General features: G+C 44.6%; 1 protein-coding gene across 1 annotated transcript; it reads right to left on the bottom strand.

Moving 5' to 3' along the window:
- Positions 1-836: 836 nt before the first annotated feature.
- LOC136529903 (endochitinase A-like) lies at positions 837-4,968 on the bottom strand. The gene is made up of 3 exons (XM_066522953.1): positions 4,225-4,968; positions 1,273-1,710; positions 837-1,172 (listed from the first exon to the last, which is right to left on the bottom strand). Exons 1-3 carry the CDS (start codon positions 4,897-4,899, stop codon positions 1,152-1,154), a joined length of 1,134 nt encoding a protein of 377 aa, XP_066379050.1. The 5' UTR covers positions 4,900-4,968; the 3' UTR covers positions 837-1,151.
- Between the last annotated feature and the right edge of the window lie 8,343 nt (positions 4,969-13,311).

Below are 13,311 nucleotides of genomic sequence, written 5' to 3'. Positions count from 1 at the left end.
GATTTCACTTTTGATACGTGAGTTGTCCATAGCAAAGCATGGGAGGTTACTTGTATGAACACACATGAAGCAGTCTAGACGCCAAGCTATGGCCATCTATATTGCTCACACTACTGCGGCGTCTCTGGGATGCTCGAAATGGAGAAGTGTTTCAGGGTGATCAAACGTCCATAACGAAGATTATCACACGTGTGACTGAAGATCTTGCTGTATGGAAAAAGCGTTTTGTCCTCATGAATGCCGGCACTGCGGATAGCATTCAGGCCTGGCTTTTATATCTGAATGAATGTAAACACTCCCCTCATGTACCCGTTCTGCCCCCTGTAACAACGGTCTCTGTAACAAACGTTTGAACTTTGGTAATATAATTTCCAGGTGGGGATCCTCTCCCCCACCCCCCGTACTTTGCTTCAAAAAAAAAACACATGAAGCAATAATTTCACTTGATAGTTGATATGTGAGTTTTTAAGGTTATGGTCCATAGCAAAGCACAGGCACCTTACTAGTAATGAAGGAACAGAAATTGAAAAGATTGTGGTACCCTCGTTTAGAACTTAGCAGACCAGTAGGCACCACAGTTCATCACAACACATGCATGCATTGTTCAGTGAATCAATCTTGTCACAATGTGATTTGGTCACTAGCTAGGGAAAGAGTTTCATCACATCTTTCTTTACCCAAAAAAAAATGAAGAAAGAAGACCCATGGTGTTCATCTAATGTAATTCAAACAAAATGTTTCCCAAACTGATCACAGTCACATTATAGAACACCATGAGACTACTTGAGACGGTTTGCAACTTTTGAACCGCATACAAGGGGCTCAGTGAGGAAAATGAACAGAAAAGGATATTGAGAATCAAAAGGAAGGATCAAACTCAAAAGTAGAAAACTATTATACTATACATATCTAGTCTGGCTGTGGTTTCTCTCACATTTCACTGTACAATTACTGTAGAGTATACTAGTTGCAGCCAGCCACAACAGCTGGTAACGCCAGCCGAACAACAATTAAGCGTGACCATGTCAAGTGTAAGCTTTAACTAGTCTATTGATAGGCTATGACACAAAAAGCATATCAACATGATGCATAACATCATCTACTGTTATAACATCATCGTTGTAGACCAGGTAGTTGGACACTTAGGTGGATCAGTCTTGTCTGGTTCCTCCCTGCATACAATAAAAGGAATATTTATATTAGAAATAATGTAAGCGAGTATTGACAAATCATATTATGGGGGACGTACAAATGCGATGAGTAATATATTACCTGACAACAGCTGCTTGGCCATACATATTTGAACCACAAAAAGCAGATAATAGTCGTTGTAACGATGAAATGTGAAAGAAACATCAACTTGTTGGTGAGATTGTCTGGCATGGTCTTCACAAGGATATAATCCATGAAACCAAAAATAGATATGATAATCCATAAAGTAAATGCACCAACAGCCCTGGTAACCTTTGGTCCTTGTGCAATATGAGCTAGCAAGACCCCTAGTACACCAGCAGTCAAAAGAATCACAAAGAAGACCAAGACAGACACCTTTTCTGAATTGATCTTACTGTTGTCCATTAGATTTTGTAGCACAGGGTGATTTTGGTTCTTGTCATATCTGGGAAAGAAGAACAAGATGATAGGCAGGACAAAGAACACGTAGGCCACAAGTAATCCTTTAAACGTCTCCATCCAGTTAGTTGTCACTCCCTGCAATGTCATGTAGCACTTGTTAATACCAAGTATGGTACAGAACACCAATAAGTAGATAGCTACTGGTTGTCATGGAATTCAATATATCTGTACATTGAAAGTCAACAACAACAAAGCCTTTTAGTCCCAAGCAAGTTGGGGTAGGCTAGAATTGAAAGTCAATAGCAGTATTAATTTTTAGAGTAAAATGCGCAAATAGTACATAAACTTGGCACGTGGGTGCACTTAGGTACATCATCTCTCTAAATGTACATCTTGATTTGTGGGTGCACAGTTGCCATGGTCATCACACGTAGACAAAAAAAATCCAGGTTGGCCGCTGAGATGGCAAAGTTATACAAGGTCTAGCGTGCATGAGAGGGCGTGGGAGGCTATGGTAATTATCAGATGGCCCCTTAGTCCTTAATTTCCTCATTATTTTATCCTCCCAACTTTTGCACAAATAATAGACGGAGATGGTTTTGGCGGAGGAGAACGACAAACTGTTACGGCAACAGCATGGCCGCCAATGAGCGACCAGACGAATCCCTGGAGCAATGGGTCCAAGGCGACAGGAACCTGGTGGTTAGACTCCAGATTATAGTGAGTGCCAGTCTTTACCGGCTTTAGGAGATTTCTTTTAGTGTTCATGATCAAGAGAGATTAGATTGTTTTAAGGCTTGTGTATGAGGCCAATTTTGCAGGTCCAATACTGAACATGTTTATGTCATTGGACTGTAGGCAATTCATCACTTTTCAGTTTAGAAGTACACCATGGGGGATTTTTCTGTGGGCTTGCAAGGAACAGGGTGTATGTTGATGAAAAGGTCGACTGATTTGATGGTTGTAATGCTGAGGAACGGTCGCTGCTATTTTTGCCAGACATTCTAAAAGAGTTAGACTATGCAGAGCACAGACCAGTCAGTTGGTATTGGTGTATTCCAGAGTATACTGTTGCAGAGTGTTTGCTTCTAGTGACATGTGATGCAGATACCATTAGGATGATCAATGTATCAGCACACCACAATTTTTTTTAGAATTTATATTGATCACTCAAACTTTATAGTGAAGCAAAGGCAGCAAATGGATGATGTCAATGTTTATGGCACGAGTGATCATCCCCTCCCACTTATCAGCCCCAAGAATGTAGTATCCATTGACGATAAAGAGGATAACTTAACCAAATTTTATGACGATGTGCCAAAGAGTTCGACTAATAATGCAGATTGCAATGGGTTTGATTCTGATGATAAAGCTTCAGGTTCTGAAATTGATGGAATGGACAGTGACAATGAGTTTGGGCAAGATGATGATGACTTATTTGAGGACAATGTTGACTCTGATGTGGAGGACGGCATGGTGCAATATAAAGGCAAGAAATTGAATGTGGAAGAGGTGGAGAAGGACAAGGACTTTGACATGCGTGATCCTACAAGGATACAGTGATCCTACAAAAGATACTGAAAACCTGGTAAACATTATGATGCAACAAGTAAGCTAACTTTTCAAAGCCAACTTGGTACTTGAAATAAGAACACAATGTTTTACTTTGCTTACTGATGTATTTGGTTTTTTTCAGGAAATGGAGCACCAAGCTTATGCTCAGGAGAATGTACCATTACCAGATGAATCCGCATTTGTTGCTGCCCATAGAGAGGACATACCACCTCCCACAATGCATACAACTGCAACTAGAGTTGGAAGGGCCGCAACTAGAGGCAGCAGAGGGAGAAAAGGTGGTAGAGGGCATGGTCGAGAGAACCAGGAATCAGGCTTTCCTTCCAATGTAGGGAGACGGAAGGCAAGGTCAAGAGGAAGAGGTGGCAGAGGATGTGGAAGATCAAGGGGACGAGGTGGCAGAGTACATGAGGACCACATTGATCTCAATTTAGTTCCTGATGAGATTAGTCTAACACAGACTCACCAGAGGCTAGCCAACAACATTACATTTAGCTAGATATTTAAGCTGTGCACATTCCAACAACATTACATTTAGCTAGATATTTAAGCTGTGCACATTCTTGTATAGCTTCTATTTTTCCCACAATTGTGTTCACAGGCAGCTCTGAAAACTCACACAGATTCAACCAGGAAGATAATTTCATTGCTTTCATAACATAGTATATTACATAGGCAATGTCGTACTACTGAACGTGTGGCCAATAAATCAGTGTCAGTTAATTGATCATTCATATGCGAACAAATTTTACATGTGTCGTGTTCCAAAAGAGATGACTGCACAGAATTTTGGGAGTACTAAATTGAAAGATGGGAATGGAAATTTTCAGATAAGACCAAAATATGCCACATCACTAGCCAGCATGCCGTTTTTTGTGCCTATGTGTCGCGTTCGTGAGCAGTTGTGCACCCACCCGCCAAGTTATTGAACCCATATGTACATTTAGAGAGATGATCTAAGTGCACACACACGGCAAGTTTATGTACTAATTGTGCATTCTACTCAAAAGAAAACTGGTGGTCATGCGGAATCACATTAGCAAAATAATTTCGAGAGAGACTTTCTGGCAATACCTGCCCCGATGCACTGCCAGTGCCGACCACGGAACCGAATGCACTGCCAGCGCCCATCACGGAGCCGGATGGAGTGCCAGCGCCCACCATGGACTCGGCTGCAGACTGCCCGGATGCACTGGCCACGGAGGAGCTAACAGCAGGCTGCCTCGATCCAGCACCAGAATCCTTGTTCAAGCCTTGGAAGCGCAGAGCCTGCCCATCGCCTACGCGCCGGTTCGCCCACCGTGGCGGCGCTGAATTGGCTTTGACCATCGAGGAGGCCGGGTTGGGAAAGTTGGCAGCGGGAAATGCCATCTCAATGTCGATGTCGGCGTATGGTTCCTCGTGCCCCTGCTTGGTCCATGCGTCGAACACGTCGCCTACGCGCCTGAACGGCCTCCACCGCTTTGCTGCTGTCGCCCCCGGGAAACTGGTGGTCGGCACCGGGTCGGAGGAGGCGGAGGTGGAGGAAGCCGGCGTGCCCGTCGCCCCCGGGAAACTGGTGGTCGGCGCCGGGTCGGAGGAGGCGGAGGTGGAGGAAGCCGGCGTGCCCGTGGGGATGAGGGGCGCACGCTCGTCATCGTCGCTGGAGTACGGCGCAGCGATGCGGATGCCGCGAACCGGCGGGAGCAGCTGGCTGAGGAGCGCGGCGGGGAGGGGCTTGTCGATACCGCCGCCAGCAACCAACGCCATGCGCCCGCGTTGTCGGTTGGATGCTAGAAGCAACGGAGGCGAACCGAACTCGGGGGAGAACCGAGGAACGGCGAGGAATGATTAGCCGAGTCGTAACGACGGCCAGAGCTGTTATTGTAACCTTTTAGCTAGACAACAGTCCATCCCGGTCATATGGATTGTGATATGAGTTGATGTGTAGTCGGTTGGCGTGCAACCGTCCAATTAAGCCACTTCAATTCAAACTCAATTCAAATGTACTAGGATTGATCGAATGAAAACTAGTTAATTTTCTATCTTAATAATCCAATCCTAATAATATATTGAATTGGGATGAATTAAAGCGCAGACAAACAAGCCCTTAGGTGAAAAAATACACTTCAATAATGGTTCTTTTTTTATCTCTGGAAAGTACTACCTCATTCAAAAAAAAAGTGCTTATCTCACGTCCCGAGGAGTGAATCAAGATCAAATTTGATCAAATATATATAAAAATATACTAATGTTTATAATACCAAATAAACACCATTATATTAGTCATGTCATATATTTTAATGTAAACCTATCTAGAGATACAAATATCAATACTATTTTTTTATAGAATTAAATCTAGTCAAACTTAAAATTGGTTGACTCCTTGAGATACGAAACGTACACTTATTTTGGATGGATAGTACACACTATCGCATATGTCAAACATTCCATCGTATACAAAATACGAAATGTACACTTTTTTTGGACGGATAGTACACACTATCGCATATGTCAAACATTCTATCATATACAAAATAGGTCGTGGTCGTGACCAGCAATCCTAGCGGCTAGCATCCTACCTCACATCTATAAGAGCATCTCTAGCAATACTATTCAAAATAGACTACTATTTATCTGTTTGAGTAGCCATATATTTTTATACTACCCATTTTTTGTCGTTTCATCCATCAGCATTACCTAAACTAGAAGCATACCCCACGCGTTGCTGCTGAAACTACTGATTTGGAATGAAACTAAACTATTCATATAATTCTTAGGAAGGGATTAACTATTATAAACTAGTCTTAGTGGATAGCGTGGCACGCTGATATAGACAACTAAATATATGTTAGTGGATGTGTCTTGCTGACGTAGATATTATAATTGCTTGTGCTAGTGAACTTTAATTGCAAGTGATAGTGAACGGTTGAGATGAACACCATGTATGTCAAGATAATATTCTAGTGGGGTTTAGGATTTGCAAGTTATAGTGGAATGCTGAGGTGGACACCTTGCATGTCAAGATAATATTCTAGTAGGGTTTAGAACTATAAGATATATACATATAGATAGATATAGATTAGACCCCCAAATCCATTCTACCAGAGAATGACATGTGAGGCCCACATGTTATTCTCTTCCTTTCCTCGTAGCCATAGAAAAACTCAACCATCAGAGAAAAGAAGCACCGGCCACCGGAGGGGAGGGGGGAGGGAAGCACCGGCCACTGCCAGAGGCGGAGAAGGGGACAGCATGCCCAGATCCGGTGGCGGGGAGGCGATGGCATGGACGGGAGTCGATGATGGCCATGGAGGCGCGGTGAAAGGTCATAAATGGCTAGAGGGGGTGAATAGTCTATAAAAAATCTCTACAAATTCACTAGAGCAAAGGGTTAGTAACCTAAATGACGAAATGCAATTTTGTTCTAGCTCTACAAGGATTGCAAGCCATCTACACCATAATTCTAGTTGATTAATATCTCTAGATCAATCAATGGCTAAGCCACTACTCTCTAACTAGTAAGCTCTCAAACTAGCTACACTAAAGAGCCTCACTAGACAAGCTACTCAACTTAACAAGTAAGCTCTCAAACTAATTACACTAAAGAGCCTTGCTACACAACTATATATCAAAGTAAATACAAGAGAGTGAGTGAGATAATTATACCGTCGTGGCAAGAGACAATGAACCAATCAATGAATACCAAGTGAATCACCGGGAGAATTCCAATCACAATTGACATAAGATTTTTCTCCTGAGGTTCACGTGCTTGCCGGCACGCTAGTCCCCGTTGTGTCGACCAATACTTGGTGGTTCAACGGCTAATAGGTATCACACACCTAGCCCAACAAATGAGCGATGTAAGAACCCACCCACAAGTGAGGGTAACTCAATGACACGAGTGAAAGCTCTAGTTTGGTTTTAGTGAATTGATAAAACCCTAAGTGCTAACCTAGTTTATCAAGTGATCATGAGATAGGTAGCACACTCCAAGTGGTGAAGCAAATGAAGATCATAGCACGATGATGATCAAGTGCTTGGACTTGGATAGAAGAAAGAGAAAAACAAAAAGCCCAAGGCAAAGGTATAAACCATAGGAGCTATTTTGTTTTGGTGATCAAGACACTTAGAGAGTGTGATCACATTTAGGTTTGATAGCCGTACTATTAAGAGGGGTGAAACTCGTATCGAAATGCAGTTGTCAAAGTGCCACTAGATGCTCTAACTCATTGCATATGCTTTTAGGATCTAGTGGAATGCTAACACCCTTGAAAATGGTTGTGAAAATATGCTAACACATGTGCATAAGGTAATACACTTGGTGGTTGGCACATTTGAGCAAGGGTGAAGAAGTTAGAGATGAAAAGGAGTTAGTCTCGCTGGTGACAAGGTGACCGGACGCTGGTCCTAGTGGAACCGGCGTGTCCGGTTAGTCGTAACAGCCGAGACGCTGGCGTCGGTCAAACGACCGGACGCTGGGTCGCTCAGCGACCGGACGTTGACAGGGTGTGTTCGGTCGTGTTGTCGGGCAGCGCGGAGAAAAGTCACAACCAGCGTTCCCTACACCGGCCGACACCGTCGACGGCAGGTGGGCCCAGGACCTGGACCTGATGGTCTGCGGGGCCATCCCGCTCGCCGGCCCCGGTTCCCACGGTGGGTGGTCGACGTGACGTGACATCGGACCGTCAACTCCGTAGGCCTCGGCGTCAGGGCCGTGCCGCGGAGGGACAAGCAAGGGTGGGGAAGGAGGGAAGGGAGGGGAGCCGGAGGCGGCTGCCGTGGCCGAGGCGACAGCCTGCGCCGGCGTCGACGGTGGTAGGGTCGGCGACGGGGAGGAGACCAATGTGGACGAGAGGTCGCGCATGGCTGGCAGTAGGTGGCTCGCGGGGGGGGGAAGTGGGAGGGGGAGGTGGGCGTCGGTGCCAGAGAGGCAGCTGGCGCCGACGACGGCGATGAGGAGGCAGGGCTAGGGTTGCAAGTGCGCCATCGGGCAATGGCTCACATGGGGGTGGGGGTTGTTATGATGAGTAGGAGGAATGCTTTCACATGGAATTCCAAGTATGTCAATTTTTTTATGGAAAAGAAGTATGTCAATGAAAATGTGAAGAAAAACAGATGCCAACTGAAGTTGCATCAGCGTAAATAAAGTCACCTAGACTTTAATAATAACGGTTTGGAAGATGGGAAGCAAGTATTTCAACGTTAACACGTTTTATGAAATAAATATGAATCACAGATTGTTTTTCCTTAGAAAGGGAAAAAAACACATTGGGAGGCTGCGACAACAATAGTTTGTTAAGCTATATAAGAACAGAAATCAAAATACCTTGTTGCCTTTAACACATTATTACAAGCTAGATCCGGTACATGCATTATTGTACCAATATATTTTCCAAGTAGCCTACTGCTATTGCACGAGCACCATCGCTCAATGCCTCAATGTTAACAATCTTCAGTCTTCTGTGCTGTGTTAATGAGCCATGAAGCAGAAAACAAAGATAGCAAAAACGTCAACGATAATTAAAGCGGTCTGCAGAAAAGGTTTGAACTAGTCATTAGTTAAATTCTTCAAGAAAACGTAATTAAAATCCGCATAGAATAGGATTAAAATACAAATAGAAAATAATAATTGGATCAAACAACAGAAGACCACAAACAACCAACTTTTACAGAAGATACTATAAATGAAAAGGTCGTCGATAAATAATGGTCTAAAATGATTTACTATATTATTATTTGTATATGTTGTTTTTCACACAAGAAACGGAAAGAAGATCGACAATAAGGAACTAACTTGCAGTAGTCCGCTAGGAATTGGATGGGCGTGGTACATTAAAAGGGTGAAAACGATCTGATTAAATTCAATTTTGAGCTTAAATTTGACTATGGTCAGATTTTGTTTGCCATTAAACTGTTCTTGACTATTGCACTAAAAGGTTTATCAAGAAAGTTTTTAAACCAATGTCTCCCATAGACTGATTTTCTCTTTACTCCCCTTCTTTTGATTTTTTATTTGAAACAGAAAATCCCCTATTCCCCTAGGGCATGCATGAACGATTTTTTTCTTTTTTTTTTACAAAAAAAAGAGGGCAATGCAGGATGTTCTTCCAGGGCCCATTAGCAGCTTTTCAGAGTTTCTTAAAAAAAGAGGAAAATTCACCAGCGGTCCACGAAGTTGGCACAAGGTGTCACTTAGGTCCCTGAACTTTCAAAGTGATATCTGTAGGTCCCTAAAGTTGGCAAAGGGTGTCATCTAGGTCCCAAACTTTCAAAGTGATCACCGGAGGTCCCTAAACTTGGCAGAGGGTGTCATCCAGGTCCCAAACTTTCAAAGTGATCACCGCAGGTCCCTAAACTTGGCAGAGGGTGTCATCCAGGTCCCAAATACTGTAGCGATTCGGCACCGAATTTTAAAAAAAAATCTAAATTTTGGTAATGTAGCTACATTCTGCAGAAAATTCTAAAAATTGTATCTTTTTAATACGATCTCGCACGAAGATGATTTTTATATAAAAGTTGTAGCTCTCGACGGGATCTACAACTTTCTAGTTTAGAGTTTTTTAATTTGAGGTCGCTAATACACTCAAAAAAATTAAATAAATTTTCAGCATTATATTAATCGCGTACGAACGCTTGTCGCCTTGAAAAAAACATATCTTTCTTATATGCTATCAAATGGAGATACTTTTTATATGAAAGATGTAGCGCTCGATGAGATCTACAGCATTCTAATTTTGAGTTTTTCAATTTGAAGTCTTTAAGATGTTCAAAAAAATTTAAAATGCAAAACCACTGTACATGAACTGAAATCAGCATTTTAACTTTTTTAGCATCTTACCGACCTTAAATTAAAAACTCATAATTAGAAAGTTGTAGGTTTCATCGAGCGCTACAATTTTTATATAGAAATTATCTCTATCAAATGACATATAAAGAAGATTTGTTTTTTTTCAAGGCGACAAGCGTTCGTACGCGATTAATATACTGCTGAAAATTTATTTAATTTTTTTGAGTGTATTAGCGACCTCAAATTAAAAAACTCAAAACTAGAAAGTTGTAGATCCCGTCGAGAGCTACAACTTTTATATAAAAATCATCTTCGTGCAAGATCGTATTAAAAAGATACAATTTTTAAAATTTTCTGCAGAATGTAGCTACATTACCAAAATTTAGATTTCTTTTTTTAAAATTCTGTGCCGAATCGCTACAGTATTTGGGACCTGGATGACACCCTTTGCCAAGTTTAGGGACCTGCGGTGATCACTTTGAAAGTTTGGGACCTTGATGACACCCTCTGCCAAGTTTAGGGACCTCCGGTGATCACTTTGAAAGTTTAGAACCTAGATGACATCCTCTGCCAACTTTAAGGATCTACAGATATCACTTTAAAAGTTCGGGGACCTGTGACATCTTGTGCCAACTTCGTCGACCGCTGGTGAATTTTCCTCTAAAAAAACAACCAGAACATATATACGTACGTTCCAAAGCCCGTCCAGAAGTTACAACAGGCATCGCTGTCGCACAGCCCCGACCCCGCCGGCGTAGGCTCCGGGAGCGGCGCGCCGCCCTTCGCTCGAGCCGGAGTCGGAGCCGGTGCAAGCGGAGCCGGCTCATCGCCCGCCCGCTCGTCGTTGCACAACAGCGCCATCATGTGATGATCCTCCCGCGCGGACGTCGTCGTCGTCAGGACGTCGGCGCGTCGTCCGTGCCAGCTGCTGCGGCAGAGCGGCTGCTGCGGAGACGGCGGAGCGCACGCCACCCTCGCCGACCGCATGCTGGACGCCGACGATGCGCGTGTGGACAGCGGAGAAGGCCTCCAGCTTTTGCCTCGATTGCCTCCTCTATCTCTTAGTCGATTGCTTATATAATGCCCGACCGGCGACCGGCAGGCGGCGGAGTCGATCACAGCTCGGATTCGGAGTCTCCGATCCATCACGTGACTCATCGACTGCTAGCTCGACAGGGGCCCACATGCAGGGAGAGAGAGGGCTGGACACTTGTTGGCTCGGAAACGGTTTTGGTAGCAGCACTGCACACATCGGCTTCGATTTCTTCTCCCTGCCGTCCTTATTCTCACGTTTACTTTACCTTTACGTGCCTCTTCTGTCCCAATTCCAAACTAATTAGAGAATACTTAGTTCGCAACTTTAACGAGTTCTCATAAAAAATATATTAACACATATATACAGGTTCAAATTAGTGCATTATCAAGACGTATTTCGTGAACAATTTAGTGTCCAGGTGTACGAGCTTAGTCACACCTGGCACAATACCTGAAACAAAGCCATTAGCTAAAAGGTTAGGCAACAACTTCAGGTTTCATCCGACAGGAGGGAGAACACTGAACACTGGATGAACCTTGGATTCTCACTTCAGTCTCTCACGAAAGCTGCAGCTGTAGCTAGTAGTATTAGCAACAACAGGCATCAGTCTCAGCCTCTCATGAATCTGAATGATTTTTATTCGTGCTCAAACTGAACCCGATAATCATCAGTCGGAACAAGGCAAGGCTAGCTAATATGCGACGCCACTCAGGCTCAGCAGATTTTACCGGAGCCGCCGGCTGCCCTTCACGCTGCTGCTGCCATGCATTGGCGGGGTCAGAAGAGATGGCCTTGCCAAGCTTCCATCAGCAGATGGTTTGGCGAAGAAATGGAGGCAATTTCGCGCCTGATGCTAAATTCAGATTTCAGAGACGGACTTGTATCATGTCCAGGCGGCTGATGCCTAAATTCAGATTTGAGAGACGGGTTGTTGATAATTCCGTGCAGCAGCGATAAGAAATCTTGCCCCCATTTCCTTCTGATATCATCAGCACTGCAAGTCTGCAACTCATGTCAAGGTCAGATTTCAGAGACGGCATGCTTTAGTCATTTACTAGCTTGTATCATGTCAAGGCGCCTGATGCTTGTTGATAATTCCGTGCAGCAGCAAGAAGAAATCTTCCCCCATTTCCTTCTGATATCATCGGCACTGCAAGTCTGGAACTCATGTTAAGGTCAGATTTCAGAGACGGCATGCTTTAGTCATGTAGCTTGTAGGTATCATCTTCAGACAGCACTACACAACAAATACGGCTGGACAAGTCATTTGTTATGGATCCCATGGTCACTAAACTTTCGGAAATGCTACGTGTCTCGCGTCCGATGCACTGCATAAACGTCGGACGGCTTTTTCATCCCCGTCACTTGCTCTCGCCCGCATGTATATTTCAAAAGAAAACTTATCCCTTCGCTTCATCCTCCCCATCCTTACCCTTTCTGCGCTCCCCATCCTTTGCTGCAACGCACCAATGCCTGCCATCCTCCCCCACCCCGGCGTCCTCACCGGTAGCCCCCAATGCCCGCAGATCTAGCGGCCCTCTCCCCTACCCTGGCAAGATCCATGGAGCACGAGCGAGATCCACTCGCCTCCGGCGAGATCCATAGAGGTTGCGCGACGGTGTTGCAGGATAGTTGGCGGCTCTCCCCGCCCCGGCAACCGAGCTCTCCCCACCTCAGCGGCCATGGCGCTCCCCGCCCCCCCCCCCCCCCATCCCCCACCGTCGCCGCCGAGTCAAGCCCAGTGCCGGTGGCGGCGGTGGTGGTGGTGTTCGTGTGCGCCGCTGGTGCTGGTGCTGGGTGGTGCTCGTGCGCAGCCGCTCGCCGTCGGCTCCCACCCCGTCGGTCAGAATCGACCAGCCCAGGCCTCTCTCTCCCTATGTTTGCAAATGTATGTTTCAATTGTTTCAAACGTTTCAGAGGCATGTTGTAATTGTTTCATATGGATGTAGCAAAAGTAGATTGGGGACGTTGCATATGTTGCAAGCGTTTGTTCAAACTATTTCATCTGCTTCCAGACGTATGTTGCAAGCGCTTTGATCTGGATGTTGCATATGTTTTCACACATATGTTGCAACAGTATGTTCCAAAATGTTTCATCTGTTTCAGTCTTATGTTGCAGCAAGTGTTTTCATGTTGCAAGTTGCAAGTGTTCTATCTGGACGTTGCATATGTTTTCACACATATGTTACAAGTGTATATTCCAAATAATTCATCTCTTTCATACGTATGTTGTATTCAAGTGTTTCATGTTGCACGTGTTTCCTGTTGGGGAATGGGGCGCGGTGAGCCAGTGGCCGGCGGACGTGGCGTGCGACACGCTGGGGGCCGGTGGTCGGGGGCACAATGGGGCAGGGGT

Source organism: Miscanthus floridulus, chromosome 19 (assembly GCF_019320115.1).
Source record: "Miscanthus floridulus cultivar M001 chromosome 19, ASM1932011v1, whole genome shotgun sequence".
Classification (NCBI taxonomy): Eukaryota; Viridiplantae; Streptophyta; class Magnoliopsida; order Poales; family Poaceae; genus Miscanthus; species Miscanthus floridulus.
The sequence above is the reverse complement of the archived record's forward strand: the minus strand, read 5'-3'. Positions and strand labels throughout refer to the sequence as shown.

Coding starts and splice junctions, on each gene's coding strand:
- LOC136529903 (XM_066522953.1), bottom strand. CDS start 4,899: ATGGCGTTGGTTGCTGGCGGCGGTATCGACAAGCCCCTCCCCGCCGCG. Junction 1,711..4,224: donor CTGGCAGTGCATCGGGGCAG/GTATTGCCAGAA, acceptor ATGACATTGCAG/GGAGTGACAACTAACTGGAT. Junction 1,173..1,272: donor GGCCAAGCAGCTGTTGTCAG/GTAATATATTAC, acceptor TATTGTATGCAG/GGAGGAACCAGACAAGACTG.